We start from the raw sequence: 21,453 nt of genomic DNA on the forward strand, positions 1-21,453 counted from the left end.
GTTTTGCACTGAGAGTTAAGACACATGATCCTCATCCTGCTTTTCCTGCTTCAAGTTCAGTAACGTCCATCAGAAGGTGAGGTGGAGAACAGAGACATATCTTAAACTGTCCCTGGAAGATTTATCATTGTGAGCCCAGCTAGGTCCAAAATCTGTCATGTTATGAATTAGGCAAACTGTGCTGTCTGTTTTCTCCCTCTGGCCCTACCTCTAAATGTAAAAAAGTGCTGTTCCCAGTATTCATGATTGTAAAATTTAAATAGACCAAGCTAGGTGATTTATCTTATCAAATGTTTTTTGTGTTACAAACATATTGCTCTCAGGGCTCTCAGTACTAGTGGCATACAGAATCCTTTTTCTCCCCAGTGAAAGATGGTGTTGCTGTATTGTGCAAGCACTCTGAATACACAGGATGTCCTTGTTAAGAGAAGAAGACAGTTGTGATGTGTCTACATTTTGAGGCTTGGAATACAAATTCTCTTTTATCTTTTACCATTGTTCTTTGATTTTGAGAGTTCTTTAGAGTTGAGAATTCTAAGAGCTGTCGCAGCTGTTTTCTTGCCAGATTTCTGGATTGTGTGACAAAGTCATGATTTGGCACTTCAGGTTTTGCGTAACCATGAAAGAAAACCTGAATTAAACTAGATGTGGAAGTGCTAAGTAAATATGGCCAAGACTGTACTTCAACAGCAAACCCCTACCCCTGTATTTTCCATCTAGCTAAGTAGGAGGCAGCTGCTTATTCCTGAAGTGCAATTTCACCAGCATAAATAAATCCAAAAGTTGGACCTTCATCTAGGATATTAGTTAATTCTAAATAAAACCCCTCAGGAGTATGAGAATTGATCAAAGAAGCTGACTGTGTCAGAAAGTCTGTGTGAAAGAGGAAGAAATGACTGGTAGTCCATTTAGAGAAAGGATGGAGGTGCATCTAAACTTGAAGAAAAAGCTAAACATTTTTTCTGAGTATTCTTTTCACAATCTTATTTACAGTGGCTGATTTAAAAAAATGTTAAACAAAGCTGCTTTGTTTGCAACCCCATCCTTAGATCTGGATCGGACTCTACCAGATACATGAAATATAAGGCAGAGGCACAAACCAGCAAGTTTGAGGGGAAATTCTTCAGAAAAAGCAAGCAGCAAGCTAACAGAAGTCCTAAGGGTGAAATAGATTTTAAAATGTCCCCTCTCTAAGCACAACTCCTTTCAGAACTTGTTCAGATTTGTACTGAATGTTTTCTACACTTCACATACTTAAAGTTGTCTCAAAATGCTTATTCAGGGCTCAGGTACCTTTTTGAGGTTCTTGCTTTGAAAATGAGAGGAATTTGGCTGTCTTTAGTCTATTTTGATATATTTAGAGTTTCTGTTCTAAAATGAAAACCTGACCCAAAGATAACCCTTATAGGAAAGGCTGCCTTGACTACAGCCTGCTCAGCATGCATCAACAGCAGCTGACCTGCAAAATAGGAAGGCCTGAGCAGTAGGGTCCAAAAGCATCATTTTCATTCCTGGACTATGTTATTTCCTCTCTGAATGAACACTTTTAAACTTGCAATTACTCAATATAATCTCTAAATCAAGTGCATTTACTTGCAGATGTGACACTAATCCTATTTATATCTTTTGGAGCATTTCTTTTTACTGGATAAAAAATGTGATTGAAGTGTTCCAAGACAATAAAAACGTGCTATTAATAATGAATTGTGCTAAAAACATACTCTTCATTGTTATCACTTCAGCATATCACTTAATATGAGAATATCAAAGACACAGGCAATCCTCCAAGTTATCTACTGAGTCCTGTCCAAATGAGAGAAAGACTAGACCATTGTGACATGAATTTTTCATTGTCTCCATTTTTATTCTCTACACTCTTTTCATCTCTAACTAGTTGTTCAACTATGTTCATTCAATTACTGAAATCCAGCTGGTTGAAACGTATCCAGTTGGGCTTTATCATCTTTTGAACTTCTTTTTCAGAGAGGTCTTTAATGACTTTAACTGTTGTTGCAAGTCTCTCACACTCACACTAGATAATGCAAGGTTATCTTTGCAAAACCTGTCTACAAACTTGACTCAAGTTCACTTGTGTGCAAACTTCCAGGAGGGGAAAATGCACTTCTTACACAGTGAGAACACTCAGCATTCATTCATGCTACCTTCTAATAGCACCTCATATTAAATGCTTTAAAAACCCTCTTAAACAGAACCAGATGTTTACAGAAATTCTGATGGCTGTCCAAATGAAATTATCTCACTCCCTTCCCCCAGACTCCCTTTATCCATTAAATAATGCATTGAAATGGAAATACAGAGCATGCAATGACTGACAGAATTAAACAAGGGGCAGATGAAGAGAAAACTGAATTACTTGTGTATTTATGGCCTTTTTTTTTTTTGTTATCCAGTCTCTCTTAATCACATTCTATAGAATATATTTTGATCCTGAAAATACATGCTTAATAATCACAGTTTCTTTAACAATCATTTAAACACAGGTTCTTTACTTTTGTTTATGTTCTGCAGTAATCAGTCTTCTAGTTTTTCTTGTGGGGCTAATAGGAAAAGGCCCAGAAAAGGAGGAAAATCACTATTACACATTGCCATGATACCCATTTCTATGGAAACCAAAGGTTCCACTAGGACAAGTCTCCTGATTCCAGAGAACTAGTGCTGTTGTGGACATGTGTGTTGTGGCAGACGATCCTGGGGGAAAAATGAGCTCCAGTCCCTACATTGTCTAAAATGCACACACCATTAAAGCACATAGTGCTTTTCTTTCTTCAAATAGTAGAACACATTGTCCTCATCATCAGTGAAATTATTAAAACCATGGTAAATTGCAGAGATCCAGCTCATGATTCACAAATGCAAGTATTACTACAGCGAGCAATTGAATCAAAGGGAAATTGGCATTGTCTCTTTAGATGTGTAATCAAACAAGGCTCCTCATGCCATTAAAGGCCATTGGAATTGGCTGTGACATCATATTCTACAAATATGAACCAATTTGAATTTTTAAAAAAAGGAAAAGAAGCTACTTCGTTTTCTTGGAATGCACTTCAATTTTCTGCTCTGTTCAGAGTGAAATCTCAACTGGATTCAATCTAACTGTGCAAAGAGGGTTAACCCTCACCTGTCTGTTGAAAGAATGTGATTTGCTTATGCAAATGCCAATGACCTCTATCTTTATAACATCCAGTTGGAAATATTCTGTAGAAATACCTTTATTATGGAGGTGATTCAGCTCAATAAATTCTGCCAGTGTCTGCCTCAAGTGTTTAGATGTGGCTGCCCTGAACATACTGGGAGTGTAAGAGGAAAGTGAGCAAGTCATTTCATCCAAAGCTTAATGTGATCTCCAAGCCTGACAGCAATGCAGAATGTTTGCAATCTATTCCATGTGCTTTATCACCTATATATACACACGTACATGTGTATATATAGGTATATACAGATATATGTGTAGGTGCTCAAGGAAGAGACATTCTCTGTTCAGCTGGTTTAATCATGATATTTTAACATGAGTGCAGACTATAACCCACAGGTCTTTACAGGTCGCTGGCACACACCTTTACTTCTTCATGGAAGCTGAGAGGAAATCAGCTGAATTACAAAAAAACCCAATGCTTTCATAATATTCATCTGTGTGCACTGCTACCATGTAACACTCGGGCTAACATTCACCTGCACACTTGCTTTCATCACAATAGCAGCAATATGGGCCAGCAGCAATTCTCTAACTGGACAGTAGATATGTTAGTTGCTCACAGGCTGATAGAAACAACCAGGAAAAACAGGGGAAAACCAAAATCCATGGTTTTTTGCTTCTCAATTCCTTTGAATAGACCCATGGCTCATGTTGGCCAGTGTTTTTCTTCATAGTTCCCATGATCAGCAGTGTGGGCACTCATTTCAGACCAGTGGTCTGATGCAGCATGGAGGCTGATAACAGAAGACTGACAAAAGTAGGAATATTGGCATAAGATTTGGGGGTTGTTGTTTGTTTGTTTGTTTTAATCTGTTCTCTTTCTTTATGCTGGTTCTTGTTTCAGCTTTCACTTATAAGGAATCGTATCAGTTCCCCAGTGGAGGGGTCACTGCACTTTGCTAGTAGGACAGTCCCTGTATGGTCAAGACCATTGAGTGCTCCTGGTACACACTTGGCAATAATGATATTTACTTAGTACAGGTACAGAGAGAAATTCTGCTGGATCAGTGCTCTCAGAACCTCAGATTCCTGGTTTAAGATGTGTTTTATGCCACTGCCTCTTCCCTGCCCTGCTCCCACCAAATACAGTGGAGATTCTGCCCTTAATCTCACTTTATGCAAGATCAGTCTCTCCATTTAAGTGTGAGTGTTTTTCAACAAACTCTCTGCCGACAGCCCCATTATCTTCAGTGGGGATCACACGGAGCTTATCTGCAATATAGGACCTGTTGCCAATAATCAGTGCTGGCCAACATAGAGCAATTGCCCTCATTAAGACTTCAGCTCACAAAAGGAAAGTAGCATCCTAAACTTCAAGAAGCTGAGGTATTGCAGCAGTGAGAGCAGAATGAGAGCAGATAGAAGAAATCTCTTTGAACAGAGCCCTGCTGCAGCAATTACCTGTCTGACAGGAATGTTACTTCATTAAGCAGGACATACATCAAGGCTATTATCCTCTGAGTTCTATATCATAATTGAAATAGCTGCAGAGGTATTTCTTTTGCTATCTGATAGATCTGCTTTTATATCTGCTGACAGGAATTCAGCTGGAATTAATAGCTGTAAATGTAGAATGTACAAAAGAAGTGTAGCTCCACGCAGTGCGCTAATTTCTTCATTCCTCTTCAAGCACCTTAAGGATAAATGACATTGAATGCTCAGATTCTGAAATGTGTTAAGCATCCCTGTAACTCTCCTAGGCATCACTGATTTCACTAATAACAAGTTACACTAATTGCCCTGTGCGCAATGAGGGCCAGATGTCTCGGTACTGAAGGTTACAAACATTCAATGGTACTAAGGCATCTCACCTATTTTGGTCATATTGCTTCTCAAAATCTGATCTTAGCCCATGGAATTCATCTCCCAGGATGCCAAAACCAAATGTTGTCATAAGGGCTGGATTTAATTTTGTTTTTATTAAAGCCATGTCAAAGTTAGAACTAGCATTTATGTGTATTTGTACCTACTCAGAAAAGATAGTGAAGTATTATTATGTACAGCCAAAAAAATCACAACAAATCACATAACTTCTGCAGACAGATTATATTATTTATTTCTTCTCTTAATGTTAGTAGCACACATGATAAATCCATCCTTTAGTTTTCTTTTTTTTGTCCCCCTTCCCTCCCACTCTCCCTTTCTACCCACAAACCATAATTTCTGTAGATCTTACGCATTTTCTCTGCTGTCCTATGTTTCTAAGGTATACACTTTTTAATTATCTATTGTCTGTTCCAATCCACCAAAAGCTTTGCTACTGTCTCAAGCTGGTCAAAACACTGGGAAAAAAAATAAGGAAAATTGTCCCTGTTTTAAAAACTCCATCCAGACCTATTGCATGCATTTGCCTGCAAACAAGCAACTAAAATACATTCCATGAAATAAATTATCTGAACTATCACACTGCTGACTCTGAAACACTTGGAAGTACAAATGTTTTCTAGGAATACAGCTGACTGTGAGAATGTAAAAACACAGTAACCTCAAAGATTTCCAGCATCAAAAAAAGTTTTCTGTATGGCTTGTCCTCCTAATACAAAACAATATTTAACATGGCCCTTGATCAGACAAAACCTTATGTTCTTTAAAAAGGACTAGTTCTGCCCACTGTTTGTGGAAGTTGTTACTTTCATAAGATCTGTAACTAGAGTAAAATAATTATCTGGAAAAATTAGTAGTTTTTGTTAACTAGAAGTCATCAGTGTTCACTATGATTTTGGTATAAAAAGGGTCTATCTAGACAGTCACTGCATAGTCACTGAAGGATCTCCTTGAAGAACAGCTCTTCTTGGTACATAATTGAGAAGAATATTTATGTTCACATGTGGGAATCTTGTGCTTTATTTATGAATTTGCATACATCAAATTATGGCTTCTCGGGTCATTTCTAGCAGATGGTAAATGTTAAGAAAGGAAAATGTGCTTGTAAGCACAATACTGCAAGCCATAGCAGGGCTTGAATGAATTGGGTTCTCATGTGTACAGTCCTCTGAATTTTAATACCCTTAAACAACATTTCAACTCCAACAAAACCATTCATACATACCAGTGATTTTAAGGACTTTCTCTGTCATGCAGGGAAAATTCTCATTTCCAAAGCATCTGTTCAGCTTCATCCTTACAAAGCCTGATTAGGTGTATGTATTAGACAAATTCCAATTAGTGATAAAAAAGGATAAATGAAACCTTTTTTAAACACATTTTTCCTCCTCCACTGAGAAAAGACAAGATCTTTAGCTCAAGTTGCCATGAAAGCAATAAGTGATTTACTGTTCAACTTCTTTCTGCCTCCTAAAATGGGACTTTTCCCTTTAATTTCCCTGCTTCACTCCATTTCAGGAACTGCAAGTTCTATGAAACCTACATTTAGAAATAATCATTGTCTGTCAGTTCACCATGATTCCTAAAGAATAACTTCTCCTATTCTTCTAAAAAGATTCATATTCTTAATGAGCAGCCCATCTGGGACAATTTGCCTAAAACAGTGATGTAATCCCTAATGGCAACAACTCTCATCCCAAACAGTCTGATAAAGATCCCTGTAATATTCTCACTGAACTAGACTCTGCTCTCATTTAAAACTGTACAGAATTGAGGACGCTGCAATGAAATGGTATTTTGACATAGGCAACAAAATGTTTTTTTTTTCCTGAGAAGGATTTATAAATACTGTGAAAATGATTCAAATACAAATGTTTCCCAGATGAGTCAAGCATGCAGAACAGCTGTAACTTAGCCGAGTGGGCAGGAGAGAAGACTTGGCTAAGTCCTGTGATACTCCACGAGGTTTTGGGTTTTTTCAAAACTCTTACTGAAGTTTAGTTTTTTCTTCTCCTTTCATTCCTTTTTCACCTCCACCTTGGAACAGCTGTATGTAACAAATTAGTCCTTGAAAGACAGGAACACTGAAAATATGATGGAAAATAATTTCCCCTGGGAGTGTAAAGTATTTGTGTTAAATCAAATGCAAAATCAACTTAAACATCCATATGAATATCCTAGGAAAAATATTTAGCCGCTTTGATACTTTCTACCTTTTCCCTCCTCACCAAGGAAGAGAGTAAGAGATTTCCATTAGGATAATGTTATGTATGAATTACCCTTTGCCCATGGGGAGTAGGGGAAATTACAGCTTTTATACTCTGGTTTTTTTTGTAATTTACAGGGACTTGTTTTGGGATGCACTAGGCTGACTACAACAGTGCTAAGTGTTTCCAGAGTATAAAGTATGTGATTTAAAGGAGCAGACCTGTACTGAACTCACAGGCACAATTCCAACCTTTTCAAGGGTTCTGTTCCCCAGCAATGTGCAGAAAATGCTGAGGTGCCTGTTCAAAGTACAAGCACAAGTTCACAGAAGGACTGAAGTCATTCCCATACCCTAAGACCTTTCCAAGCATTCGGTAATACCTGGCTGCAGGCACATCTGTCTAATGGTTTTTATCCAACAGAAATCCAGTCAAAACCAGTTCACGTTGATAATACCTGGCCCAAAAGGTTGACCATGCACAAATCATGGAGTTGATAAGGAAATAAAACCTTCACATCTTGTTCTCCATCAAAAGGTTCAGTTCTCAGCTCCAGACACAATAGCAACCATGTATGGGCACAGTTTCAGTCGTGTTTAAGTATTCCAAGATATGGTCTCAAGTAGTCTTTATCAAGCCATGTTTCATAGACTGTTTAGCAAGTGAAACATGTCTGGACACTTTGTGGCTCCACAAAGCCAGCTGCACTAAGACTGGGAGCAAACTACTTTGAGTGCATCATCAAAGGAAACATTCCCATTTCAGCAAATATAATTTTCCGACTTCTGTAATGATCAAAGCTATTACAAAAGCCAGGGCTATGATGGCATGCGGTATCTGAAACAAAGTGACACTAGGTGAAGTGCTATTGGAGTGTTCCACAGAGATACTCATAAATTCACTGATCACATTTTGCCTCAGTTAGAGCAGTTTTCCAGCACAGAACTGCCCAGAGATTACAGTTTACAAAGATGAGATCTGAGGTTTGACTAACTTTTAGCAGTAAACTAATAAAACAATCTACATACTAAAAAAACAATTGCATATGAGATACTATTTTCTGAAGGTATTTTTGAATATTTATATTCTTACACTTCCTTTCTGTTATTAGGACAGTCCAACAATTGCTGTATGAGGTAAATATTTTTTAATATTTACTCAAGGTCCCTTGTGGTTGTCTATTTACCCAGTGCTTTTCTCATCCCACATTGTTCCCCCCCCCTCCCCTTGCCCCAGCCCGGCCCCTCCCTCAGGCTCTCCATTTCGGTTCCTGTACCCCAACTCTGCCCATGTACCTCCCCTGAGCAAACCCCCTCGCTCCCGAGCATGAGATCCCTCAGCCTCAGGAAACCACCTGGGCAAGATGTAACATTAAAGATCTTTGGAAGCCACCATGAGGTCCCTTCTCTGCCTCCTATGCTATCGCTGTGTTGCAGAGCCCAGCTAGCCGGAGCAGGAGCTCAGGGAAGTCCAAAAGGACTATAGGAAGGGAAATCAGTCGCCTTGCCCTAAGCAGCTCAGCTGTGCTCTCCAGGAAAGCTGCAGCTTGCTAAACCAAACCTAGTACTGCAACAGTCCCTCTTCATGAAAGAAGACATTTTGGGTATTAATCTGAGCCCTCCTCAAAGATTGGCTCTGTTCTGTCTGAGACATAATATGGGAGCCTTTGGATACTGTGCATGAGACACTTTTGTCGTTTTACCTATAATTTCTGTCCATCTTTGCAGTCCTACCTATCCCAAGGAGGTCAGGGAACCTTTAGACAAGCCTACTGAGCAAGCTGGTGAAAGCTTTAACTCGGCCTTGAACCAAATCATTGTGCATAATGCATTCAAAATGCATTTGTAAGTTCACACAGTGTTTGCACAGACACAAGCAGAGCTCTGTTCATCACTATAGCTCTCAAGCAACACAAAGAATAAACAGCAATTACTGTGTTTGGTAATTTTTAATGATGCCTCTGTGATGTTGCTTGCAACTTTATATGAAGGGACTGCAAAGTGCTGCCTCAGTTTCACTGTTCCAAATGATAATGACCTCACTAACTGCATGCTCTGAAGGCTGCTTCTGGAAAGAGCTACTGAAAGAGACATTTATCATGAAATGAGATTCAGATTTTGTTATACCATGTTTTTTCAACATGGCTTCTGTTTCCTTGCATACGCAAAATGAGGTGTTTTGTCAGTGATTCAGGGCTGTGTAGTACAGAGAGTACCTGGAGACAGACAGGCTAGACAGGAGAGGCAACTTCCTAGCCCCAGAAACTCCTGTCCTCTTAGAAGACTTGAGATTGGGAAAATTGCATATTTCCTGTACCACAGACCTTCTGATGACCAGAGAAAAGCTGTCTAGAAGGTTCATCTTGGCTAGAATTCACAAGGATGAGTAGAGGGAATAGAAATGTTTCCTTTATTTTCTCTGTATTGGTTCATAGCTGGTTTTGTTTGCCTCCTATCTAGGCTTTCTTTTTTATCTAGAAAGTGCCTGTGGCCCACTTTTTAGTCTTCCCAGGGCAAGTGAGGTCTGTCCAGGTACTTTTCCATTAGTAAACAGAAACATTTGCTGTCTCCTAGGTGCTTAGCCTTGACAGCAAGAGGGGAGGGTAGAGCAGATGTGTTCTTCTTCAATGCTATTAATAGCAATGTAGCCTGATTGTCATTCAATAGGGAAATCACCTTTCTGCAGGGTTGATGCAAAGAAGTTAGAAATAGATAAGCAAAATGTCTTTTATGACTCCAGCTGTGCTCAGTGTTAAATCAATTGTGGGTGATTCTTGTACAAGGTTAGAAACAATATCATGTGCATTTTAGGCTGTCTAAATCCCATTTTCAGAACTGCCCTCTGAACACATCATTCCTTCTTTTGGTCGTGGTCCTCCAAACATAGTTTACCTAGTGATGCCCAGGAATTACCTTCCACTGGACACATGCCTTTTCTACTCCTGGATATTCAACAGGGCTATGCAGGTTGTGTCCTTGAGGCTCCCACAAGGTCAAGCTTTAGAACTGCCAGTATCGGGACACCTTAGGGACAAACCTGGATATTGAGACCCCTACTACCAAATTGATAGGAACATCCAGTCAAACTCCTGTGGGCTCAAAGTGGGCTGCAATATTCTCATAGCACTGAGCCAGTGTGACTCCTTTTAGGCATCTTCTTGCTTTGTACTTTTCTGTGCATATAGTCCTGTGTCTGTCTGGGCCTACTTTCTCAGCAGAGCCCCCAGCCTGAAGTGCCCTGGCTTGCACGAGTCCTATCCAGGATTAATGACTGTCATTTCTGGTCTGGCAGCCGTGGCTGAGAATACAACCCTCCCAATGCCTCTGTTTTCTCACACCTCCATTGGGTCATTCACTCTCCCCAAGGCTGACAACTGTGCTCCAGGTGCTGGACTCTGCTCTGTGAGACATTTCACCTCTAACAATGGCATAAGGTGAACTAGATAATTATACAGGTTTACTTTATCAGCTGAGGATTTTTTTTTTAATCTTTTGTTGTGTTCAGGCTATTTTATGTGAGGCATTTCCTGGGTTTTGCAACACTCAACATGCCAAAGAGACTCTGGATATTCTCCAGAACCATTTCTTACATCTCACAGATACTTATTTTCTACACAATTTTGCCAGATGACTTGGTGTTATTGAAATGAAAAGCACATAAATGCCTCCTAAGAAATACTCATGATTTGTTTACTTCTCTTTAAAATCCTAATCCAAAAAGTTAACACTGACGTTATGCAAAATGCCACATTTACATTTAATAACAGCATCCTGAATAAATATTTAGAAAAACTGCAGTTTTTTAATTAAACCTGTAGTGAATGAAAGAGCAGATAAATAATGCATACAATAATAAACTTTCCTCAGTCAATCCACCCCTTTGGCAACATAGATAGTAGGTGATTGTATAATACTTTTAAATAGGTAACATTTGAGCATGATCCTTCTTACTTTTGTGATTATTTGTTGAATGAGTATATGTACACAGAGTTAATCAGATCAGTTGATTCCCCCATCTGTTCATTTCTGCCCAGAAAGAGAGACAATATTTTATTAATCATGAGTAAACTATAACATAAAAGCAGAAACTAAGATTCAGAGAGACCTAGCCTAGCAACAGAGCAAGTTTCTAATTTCAGAGGACCTAGCAAAAGGACTCCAGCATTCTGACTCAGTGATCAAAATTTAGTATTCCAGATGGGCGACATTTCTAATTTGACAGCCTTAAAAAAAAACCCCTAAACTCTTATCTGTAACAACTCTAGTATAAACAATTCTTCCGTCTCACTAGCCAAATGAACTAAAACATTTATGCTCTTTTTACACAGATATAGTTTGGTCTACAAAGTGGAGGCCCATTTTTATTTTTCCTCACTTTCTGACTGAAAGGTTATGCTCTTGCATCATCTGACCCATCACAGACCTGGCTATACATAAGGGGGTGCTCCTGCCCACAAAGTTTGCTGTGAAGGTCCTCATTCTAACCTGGAATAAGACCACGTGTCCTGGGGATTCAGTGTGAACTAGTACAGAAGACAACAGTTTCGTTGTTGAGGCACAAGGTGTACTGCTACTTCATCACTGATCTGATTTCCAGACTTGTGCCTCACGGATTAGACAGCCATCCTCTCCAGCTCTGCAATTCTGAGCACTCTGGGGCCCTGGTATGACATTCAGTGCACAAGCACAACGCCCAGCATCAGCTCTGTCCTGCCTGAACAATTAAACCGATAGGAGAAGAGCAGGAGCCAGAAAGTAAGGAGAAAGAGGTCCTCAACATCCTCCTAAGGGGCAGTGATAGGTCAAGGTCACACTGGTAGTGGCTGCCATTGGCCTGTACAGCTGTAGGAAGGACTGAGCTGCAGGAGTAGCAACTGTAGGGAGCTCGAAGCTGGAAGATATTCTGGGCATGGCAGTGACCCCCCAGCTCTGGGAACAATGACACAAAACACAGAACAGCATTCCCTCTGGAACCAGAGTTACAAATGAGCAGTGCTCCCATCATAAACAAGAACAAAGCCAACCTTTCTGACCCAGCTTTTCCTGCTTAATTTATTACAGATTGCATAAAAGCCAAGAAATGATAGACAGTGTTTCACTTTGGGTAAAATTACACAGGTCCATGGCAATTACAGTGAAATGATGAGTAAGTATATTTCCAGCAGAACTAGATGTCACACTTTATAGACACAGATACACACAGACACACACACACACACACACAGATTCCCCTGTGCAGGAACAGACAAGAATTCCCGCTGAATGGGTTAAGGTTCATTAAATAGTCATACTCCTTCACTGACAGCTGTAATAGGAATACAATGTATTTTATATTACTTTATTGCACACTGAAAAATCATGTGGCCCATAAGGAAATGACTTATCCTATTAAAATTCCTAGTATGGAAAATCAGTAAAATGTTATCATGAAGCACTTTTGAAAAACAAACCTCCAGTGCCAAGACTTCAGGACATTCTGATTTTTTTCCGTCTTTCTGATAATTGCTTGTTTGAATCTATTTTATTGAATCTCCACAAGAAAGTGCATATTTTTTGTAAAATATGTTCACTAGCTTTTTTCCTACCTTCTAAAACTGGCTTTGGTACTTGTAAATTATAAAAATAATAGGAAAAGTATCCTTCTAGGTGGTGAGGGATTCACCCTTGTTCTGCCTTCTGTGTCACTGTACTCTGAACTATGATTGCTCTACAGCTATACACATCAGGTGTAGATCAACCTCTGTGCACTGGAATTGTTTGAAACTTTTTCCACAGGTTATATCCCTGTGGAAACATGATTTCTTCTTTTTAGCAATTTTGGCATCTTCTTATCATTTCAAGATAATGTACATTTGTTTTCACATTATTCCTCTCCTCCTAATTTTTTTTTTCTGCTTTCATTGTTTTTTCCACTGAAGATACAGGAGAAAAGATACAGGTAAGGCAGAGGAGAGAAGTGCCAAGTGTAGAAAAGAGAAGTGAGTAAGAAAATAAAAATTTCTTGGATTTGTGGGGTTTTTCCCTTTATTTTGCATGAAAATGAGATGCTAACAGCCTTAGCCAGAATTTCAATTCCTGTCATTGCCTTAGGACTGACTCCAGTTCATGAAGAGTTACACTAACTTCTCCTATTCTCTGAATTCTTTGGACTGGCACTATATTATGAGGGTTTTGGCCTAATACAGTGATAACTTGGTCCTGAGGGTGACCTAGAGTCTACAGTAAAACCAATAACAAACTATGACTCCTGATAATGTGTCTCAACACAAGCAATTTGGCTCCTTTTTGTTTCAGTTTGGTTTGGTTTGGTTTGGTTTTATTGATGTACCTAAGGAATTGGGGTGAGGTATTAAGAAATTTTTAAAAAGCACAAAACATTTCTTCACACTGAAAGCACAAACCTCTAAAATTAAAGTCTTTAAGGATGTACGTTCAGCGGGGAAGATGTAAACCCGAAGAAACTCTCCCAAATCTTCATCCTCACATATTTAAATCGTGGTACAGCTGAAATCAGCTGCAAAATTTCCATTTGCTTCGATGGGACTAAAAGTTCCCTCTGAGAATCTAATCAGTTTTCTTTATACTGTCATTTTTTCCTGTTCCTATTATGAATACTGCTGCAATTTGCCTGCACAGACTTCTCCATAGCTTTTCAGCTCCAAGAGCATTTCCTGATTCAATTTGGCTCGTAAACAACTGCATTTTTTGTTCTTCCAATATATTTCTCATAATGGTACCATTTTCACAAATGGACCCCAGCTCAGTTAAATTTGTTCTGTCTAACATTAGCGAAAGCACACAGATTTTCCTCAGGATACAGTTCATAATACTTTTTGTTTCCATAGCAAGTGTTTTTCTGCATATCATTACAAAGATCGAAGGAGCATCTTCAATACAGCTCATAAAATGAATTCAGATTCTGAACCTCCTCCTTTTTCTCCTACAAATACTAATCCTCTTTTAGAAGTGTGGAGCTTTCTCACTCCCACTTGATGTTGAAATTCACGCATTAATTCTGCCAGGGATAAAAATGTATTGATAATAAATAATAGTAAAATTATGTGGTAAATCTTAGATGCTCTGTTTATTATATTCTAAAATGCGCTTAGCAGATAGTATTTAGTCATTATGCTGCAGAATTCTACATATAATATCATCTTAAAGAACTGATCTTGCCTTTTGTGGTAACTTGTTTTTCAACATCTAGAATGATAGCACACCATGGACTTATTTGCTCATCAAGTCACTGGAGGGAGCTAAGTAAACACTTACATCAATTATAGTGAAACAGAATTAGCAGCAAGAGCCCACAATAACAGATTCTAAAGATTCCAAGCTACAGCCTAGAAAGACTATAAAGCTCTGAAACGTTTGATGAATAGAAAATAATATGTAGCTAGTTTAAATATTTAGAAAGAAGAATACAGATGTTGCTGTTCACTGGTGGGACATTCCTTAGGTGATTCAACAGCTTGGAACAAATTTACAAGGTACGTGTTCAACTGAAGAAAATCTACTCATATTCATTCAATGAGATTGGAAAAGTCATCTGGTTACTCTGACATGTATATGTACCTGTTGTCTGCAACATAACCCCTGAAATTACTGCCTGTTCATTTGACTTCTATATGAACTCTGTATTTATAATGCTAGAAATTTAAATGAAACCAACAAAATAAGAGGAAAATCCATTAGCAGCCTAAGCACTGCTTCAACAGCACATGAGAGGTTACTCCCAAGGGATCACATTACCACGGGAGAGAGGAAGCTAATGATGCTCCCTGGAGCAAGGGGGTTCATACTGACAAATAGCTAGATTATCACACTGGTTAATGCGATACAGTGAAGTGACAGAATACTGGACTGCAAGGTGGGAAGTAGAGACAAAGAAATCTGATCTAGAAAAGACATTCTTGGGAGAAAAATATTTAACAGTTATAAATAACATATGTGAGTTTGAACACACTTTATATCCCGGTTACATAGTGGGTCTTGCTTGATTATTACTGTGAGAAATTAAGAGATTGTCCTGCATGTTTTTTATTGGATATGAGAAGACAGGGTTAATTACAAATGTCCACATCTCTTTTCCCATGAACAACACATAAATTAGCTTTTCCAGAAAAAGTCTGCCAGTTTTGGCTTAATACCTCAGAGTCATGGTATTAGAGACATAGGCAATCAGAAGAACTGCTGGCAGAAGAGAGTGTTGTGTTACTCTGATTTACACTACTGACCAATCTGGCCCATTGCTAGACTGGATAATACTGTTACTGTAGGAAACACAGCAGGTAAAACTTCCTAGGGGCAGAGGCGATGTGCTACACAAATTTGAAGCATCCCCAGCTGTATGAACCTACACCAGCCATCAGATGGAAAATGTCCTGTCACTGCTGATTTGACCTAAGAGAAAGCCTCTCCTAATCACTACTAATTTCCTGAGTCAGCATGCTCCCTTAATGCCTGCCACTAATTACACAGATTTACAACTCAGTGCAATATTTGTGAACTAAAGGAAAACCCTCTGAGATTAAAAGATTATGAAAGACTATTGTCCCAACACTAAAACAAAAAAAAGAAAAAAAAAAGCACTGCAACCCTTTAAAGACAATGGTGAGAAATGGCAGGATTTTGACTTATGACTTTATCACAAGAGAAGAATCATCTAATCTAAGGGAGAAAACAATTACTTAGGGCTGGCTACGTGTGTGGCAACATGTCTGTTACCCTTCTGCTAAATATCAAAGCTCCTGCAGCCCTTCCTCACTATCCGTGTAAGTTGGAAATCAGCTTTGCCATTTATAACACATGGCATTTCACTGAGGCACCCAATTGGGAGATATTTTTAGACTACAGAGGAGAGATTTGTTGGCTAATAACCTTGCAGCATTCCTGCATTATGTTGGCAGAAGAGTCACTGACAAAGTAACAGTTCAAACTCTGTTTTTCTGTCATACTCTTGTTCTTTGTTAAATTCATCACCTTCAACCAAAAGCTTCTAAACAGCTGTAAGTTCAGAAGTCTGTAAAAATAAAATGCCTGTGTGCAATGTCTTGGATAAAATTCAGTCAAAGATCACAAGGTTAGGATCTGATGAGGCAAAAATTTCTCCTGTGGGAACAGACAATACTTAATTAGACCTACAGATTTGACCCATTATGTGTGTATATATTTAAAATCATACTGGTGCCTCCTGGTGCCCATTTTTATCTTGCTTTGTCAAATTTTTTGTAGGATTAGGTTACTTACTATAGTCAATGGACATTTTATGGATGTGGTTTAATACCATATACAAGCATCATCTCACATTACAGTTGCATAAGAACAACTCACATAACTGAACTCTTGTGGACAGGTTGCAGGCGAGAACCCACAGCTTCTGGAACTTACATTTACTTTGTTTTGTTCATTAATGTCTCCATGCTGCTGACCTAGAGAACAGAAGAGATAATTATTAGCTGTTTTCAACACCATTTCCCATTGAAATTAGTTTGCCATACCAGAAGCAGAAAACAAGCACTGCAAAACAGGTACGGTCCCTGTATCTCCCCACTGAAGCAGAATGAGTACTATGGATTCAGCACATTTCAAATACTGGTTATATTGGTCATGCAATTTAGCTTTTGCAATGTGTAGATATCTCATGCCTCTTTCATTAGCTGAAGCAATTAAAGTACAGTCAGACATAAGATTTATATTTTCATATTCCCTCTTTGTGTGATTCATTTTGAGATAATTAAAATAATTTTTCAGTGAAGCTGTCACAGCATAATGAAAAATGTTATGGGAATATAAACAAAACTTGTAAACATTTTATGAGGGTTTTTTTTTTAAAGTGGGAGGGATCCACAACAGCTTTAAAAAATCAAAAATTATTCCCAAGGTGAAGAAAGAACTATATCGGGATTTTTAAAACTCAGCTAACAATTATTTGAAAATAATTACTTTCCCAGAAAAGAAGTATATGAGAAAAATGCCGGCTGATGAAAATAATTCAGCATTTTTCCCTCCTATGTTTTCTGTATGATTATTACTGTACCTGTCCAGATAACAGAACAGACAATGTAAAACAGTACGCATCATTTCCTGCATTAGCTGCTTTAATCTGCTATGATTGAGAATGTATTTTTGGACACTGTCCAGACAGGCTTCTGGCAATCAGAACAGTGATGAGACCTGATGTACCTTGTTAATTCTCTTTAGGCTAAATCCCACAGTCCTTGCCCAGACTAAATTCTCATTGAGAGTTTTATTTAGGTTAGATTTTGACCTATTAACCTTAACATCTTGAATTCATGGTTCTTTCATCCACACTTTTCTTTCTTTAAATAAAGTATCAGGTTTACCTAATATACTGATACAAAAAGAGCCCTTGGTACATTTAAGCTCATGTGTCTCGTGCCAGTGGGAACAGCACTGGAGAAAATGTTTCTGCAATTTATGGGGCAGTTAAACTGATGTGAATATATGGAAATAGAAGACATGCATTAGATCATTCTCTTCCCCATTTTGCAAGCAGATATGCACAGGAAAACCACTGAATCCACATACATACAGCACCAATTACATGACTGACTGCAGGACTAAAGGAGTTTTCTCCAGCAAAAATTTTTTTAGTTTTGCCCCACTTCAGTTACTGTCTATTCCTCTAGAGACTGGTTTACAGTTTAGTATTTTTCTTTCAGTCATCCTTGTGTCCTTTAGCAGTCTGGATTTTTCTAACTCTGGTAGTAATCACAAGCCAATGTGAGTACTGTGGAAGTAACATTAATTTTAAAAATACATTTTAAAAAAAATTATATATACCTTAACAAAGATGCTTCCTGTTCCTTCAAATATTGGCTTCAGAACTCCTCTCCAGGCAGTAAGCAGAGATCTTGCCATGTCAGTCACCTTTCTCAACACCTCTACTACTTTTATTTATCTTTATAATTAAAAACAGTAAAAACTACTATACAGGAAAAGCTAAGTGTTTCTGCTCTTCTGGTGTCATTGACATCAAATCCATCATTCAAAATCAATCAAAGCTTATTTTCTCTTCAGTACATTCTGATGCTTCACATTTGTAAAGTTCCTCCCTGTATCTCTGTCTGCAAGTCCTTACATGACCTGAATCACTGCAGCCCCCATATTCCTTATCCTTTATGGCTGGCATTAACTACCTCTGTTTGTTTGTTGGACTTTTTGCCACAGCCCTATTTCAATCTTCACTTTATACTTTGCTAAGCTGCAGGCCTTAAAAACCTTCTATAGGATAATAGAACAGATAAGACATCTAAATACCGCCAGTTTGCTGCAACAGGCTGGATTTATTTCAAGGTTCACCATGTCCCTCTGTATCTTCTTTGCTTTTATAATTTCACTTACTTATGTGCCTTCTACTGCTGATGAGAAATATACTTTCTGCTTGGAAATGCTTGCCATCAAAGACACGATGTAGATAAAATTGGCTTTGAGCTAGATGGCCTAAACGGTATTAGTGAGAAAATAGCATAAATTTCTACAGTTAACAGCAAATCCAACATATAGACGTACCCTAAACTGTCACTTTTCATGGCAGAATTCCTGGACCCCAAACGCTCTTTCCTTATAGATGACATTAGAACACTCCAAGAGATTGCTCATAAGCCAGTAATTCAGTTCAGAGAAGAAAGTTCTCTAAAATCAGTTAATTGTATGAGATATCCATTACTTGCTTCTTCCTCTGTAACTGATACAAATTCTGCTATTGAATATTGCCTACCTGGAACTAGCTACCAAAAGCATTTCGTAACTATTCTTACGCAGAGTTTGATGTTACGCAATTTTCTCTTTAAAAAATAATTTTTAATTTTGTTACTACTAATGCCAAAGCCACCTGTGCAACTCAGAGTGTAAAGTTAAAATCTGAAGGAAAAACCCCCACACTCTCTGTGTTTTGCAGTAGGCAAGCACTTAAAAGGAACCAGACCACCCAGTTCACAGCACTGCTCTATTTGAAGTCCTTCTGATGCTGAAGCCAATTATGCATCTAGCTAAGTGGGTGAGTATCAGAGCTAGAGGAACAACTTGAAGAAAAAAATCAACAATTTAGGGTTTAAAGGATTCCATTCACACTCTAAGAAGAAGCCACAAATAATCATGAACTCTCACTTTGTTTTATGAGCATTCATTTCTGTTCTGTTGGATATGTGCTATTTTTAGATAATAGTTCATAAAGAAAATGTCCTGTGTAGTAAATAATACAAAATGTTTCATTTTCTTAGGAGTAGAAAAGGTTCCAAGTTACTGTCATGGGTACTGCTGTATGCAATGAGCAAAAGCCTGATCCTCCTTCCCAAACCAACAGAGATTCTAAAGGATGAAACTAAGCTGCAGGTAGTGCTCAGAAGATCAGTTAGTAGAGATGCACTTTTCCTTGGAAAGAGTGTTTTGGCCAGCATATTTTTCATCTTTTCCATAAACATACTGAAAACTATCACTAAAATGGGATTCTACTGGTACAATCATGTTCACAGCTGGTATTTGCCGGCAGGAAAGATGCAATTTGAAAAACAAAAGGGATGAGAATCTCTGTTCTCTCTCAGAAGAGAATAAGAGAGAAAAAAACAGAAAATAATAAAGTGAAAGAAACATGTGGCAAGCAAATTTATCTCCTGTTTTCCTCTGTCAGTGCTCAGCAAGAGGACTCTCATGTTACCTGTAGGTTCTCATTCACACATAACCTCTCCTTTCACATACATATCCTTGTTTCTCACTGTTACAGGTCTTGCTTTCAAAAGAAGAACAAGGCTGTCCAGAGTATCTACAGCCTTGGAAATTTCACAGGGGAAATACTCTTCTCCTTATCACAATCCCTTGGCGACCCAGCCATGCTCCTGTTTCACAGACATGCATTATGAGTCGGGTGTCATCTGCCCCACCCCTTGTCCACCTTTTAATCATCCACCACTGCACAGACACACACGTCCTAACAACTTCATTTCTGTCATTTCTCAGAGCCCTCACAGAGCTGCATTTCTGCCTGGCATCTGCAAGCGCAACCAAACCAAAGGCAAGCCCTCCAGAGGCCCAGCTTTTCAGCAGGAGCTGCAGCAGCACTGGAAACTAATAATGTAAGAGCTAGCAAGGACATTGATTTACAGACATTGCATCGGGATACATAGGGATAATTGGAACTGCAGGAGCAACAGAAATATTAAATACAATTAAGAAACCAAAGTTCTTTGCCAAGATAATTCACATTTGTAGCAATTTTTTTTCTGTAGAAGGAAGTCAAAACTGTCCTTTGAGACTTTCTTACTGAAAACCTGATTTTTAAAAAAATAGTCTCCTTATTTCTCCTAGAAATGCCATGATTTATTTTAGGACAAAAAAACCCCCACTTACCGTAAAAGATGCTAAACATTTCTGTTCCAATCAGCTTTCTCATAAATATCTGCTGTCCCAAACAATGGTTCAGATATGTTATCAACCTGGGAAAGCTAAAGACACATTTGAATTTCCAAGCAAATATTAAATGTAACTTAAAATAATTCAGCGCCAGTTCCTACTTCCCCTTTTTTGTCCATAGCCTAGACATGTGGGTATTCTTCATATTCCTTTTTCTCCTGAGTCCAATCTGACATTTTCTTCCAAACACACACCATTTAAATCCCAAAGAAGCCAGAAGCAAAATTTCTGGCTGGTAGAACTCCACTGAAGTCAAGAGGAATTTATCCCATGTGTATAAAGATCTGGGGGCACAGCAGCTGTAGCTTAAAATGAAAGCAGAAAAGTTGAAGCACTCTAGACACTAAAATGAATTGTAGAAGTTTGCTTAAATGGGTAAATTAATGAGCTTCAGTATATAATAATGATTCACTGCTCTAGAGCTGTCACCTGCCATATAGAATACCCTTACAGCCTTGCTTCTCTTTTAGCTACAAAGGACCTAACCCTACTGTAGTGGGATTTCAGCAAAAGAAAATTGAATCTACAAAGCCCAAACATATTTATTTGAAAATTAAAAACATAGTGTATTTAAAGATAAAAGCATAAGCCTCCTGCACAAAAGATTTACATGAACCTGACTAGTAAGACGTTTTCTTCATTTGAAATTGCTTGCTGCATGAGTAGCATAACTAATGAAATGGTTTTCTTATAGATTCATCCCCTACTGTCATGACCCAGTTCCTGCAGCAATATTTCCAGCTGCATCCTGCAAGAGAGAGCTAGAAAGCAGAGTTAC

The 21,453-nt window shown here is 38.4% G+C and overlaps 1 protein-coding gene across 1 annotated transcript in view; it reads right to left on the minus strand.

The window, feature by feature from the left end:
* The window catches only part of CABCOCO1 (ciliary associated calcium binding coiled-coil 1), a 198,734-nt gene extending 178,065 nt beyond the window's left edge, over positions 1-20,669 (minus strand). Inside the window, exons 1-2 of the mRNA XM_069019095.1 lie at positions 20,613-20,669; positions 16,578-16,675 (exon numbers count right to left, since the gene is read on the minus strand). Of these exons, the coding sequence (XP_068875196.1) occupies positions 16,578-16,675; positions 20,613-20,655 (141 nt within the window). The 5' untranslated portion in view covers positions 20,656-20,669. The remainder of the gene's footprint in view (positions 1-16,577; positions 16,676-20,612) is intronic.
* Between the last annotated feature and the right edge of the window lie 784 nt (positions 20,670-21,453).

Source organism: Aphelocoma coerulescens, chromosome 6, assembly GCF_041296385.1.
Source record: "Aphelocoma coerulescens isolate FSJ_1873_10779 chromosome 6, UR_Acoe_1.0, whole genome shotgun sequence".
In the NCBI taxonomy this organism is placed as follows: Eukaryota; Metazoa; Chordata; class Aves; order Passeriformes; family Corvidae; genus Aphelocoma; species Aphelocoma coerulescens.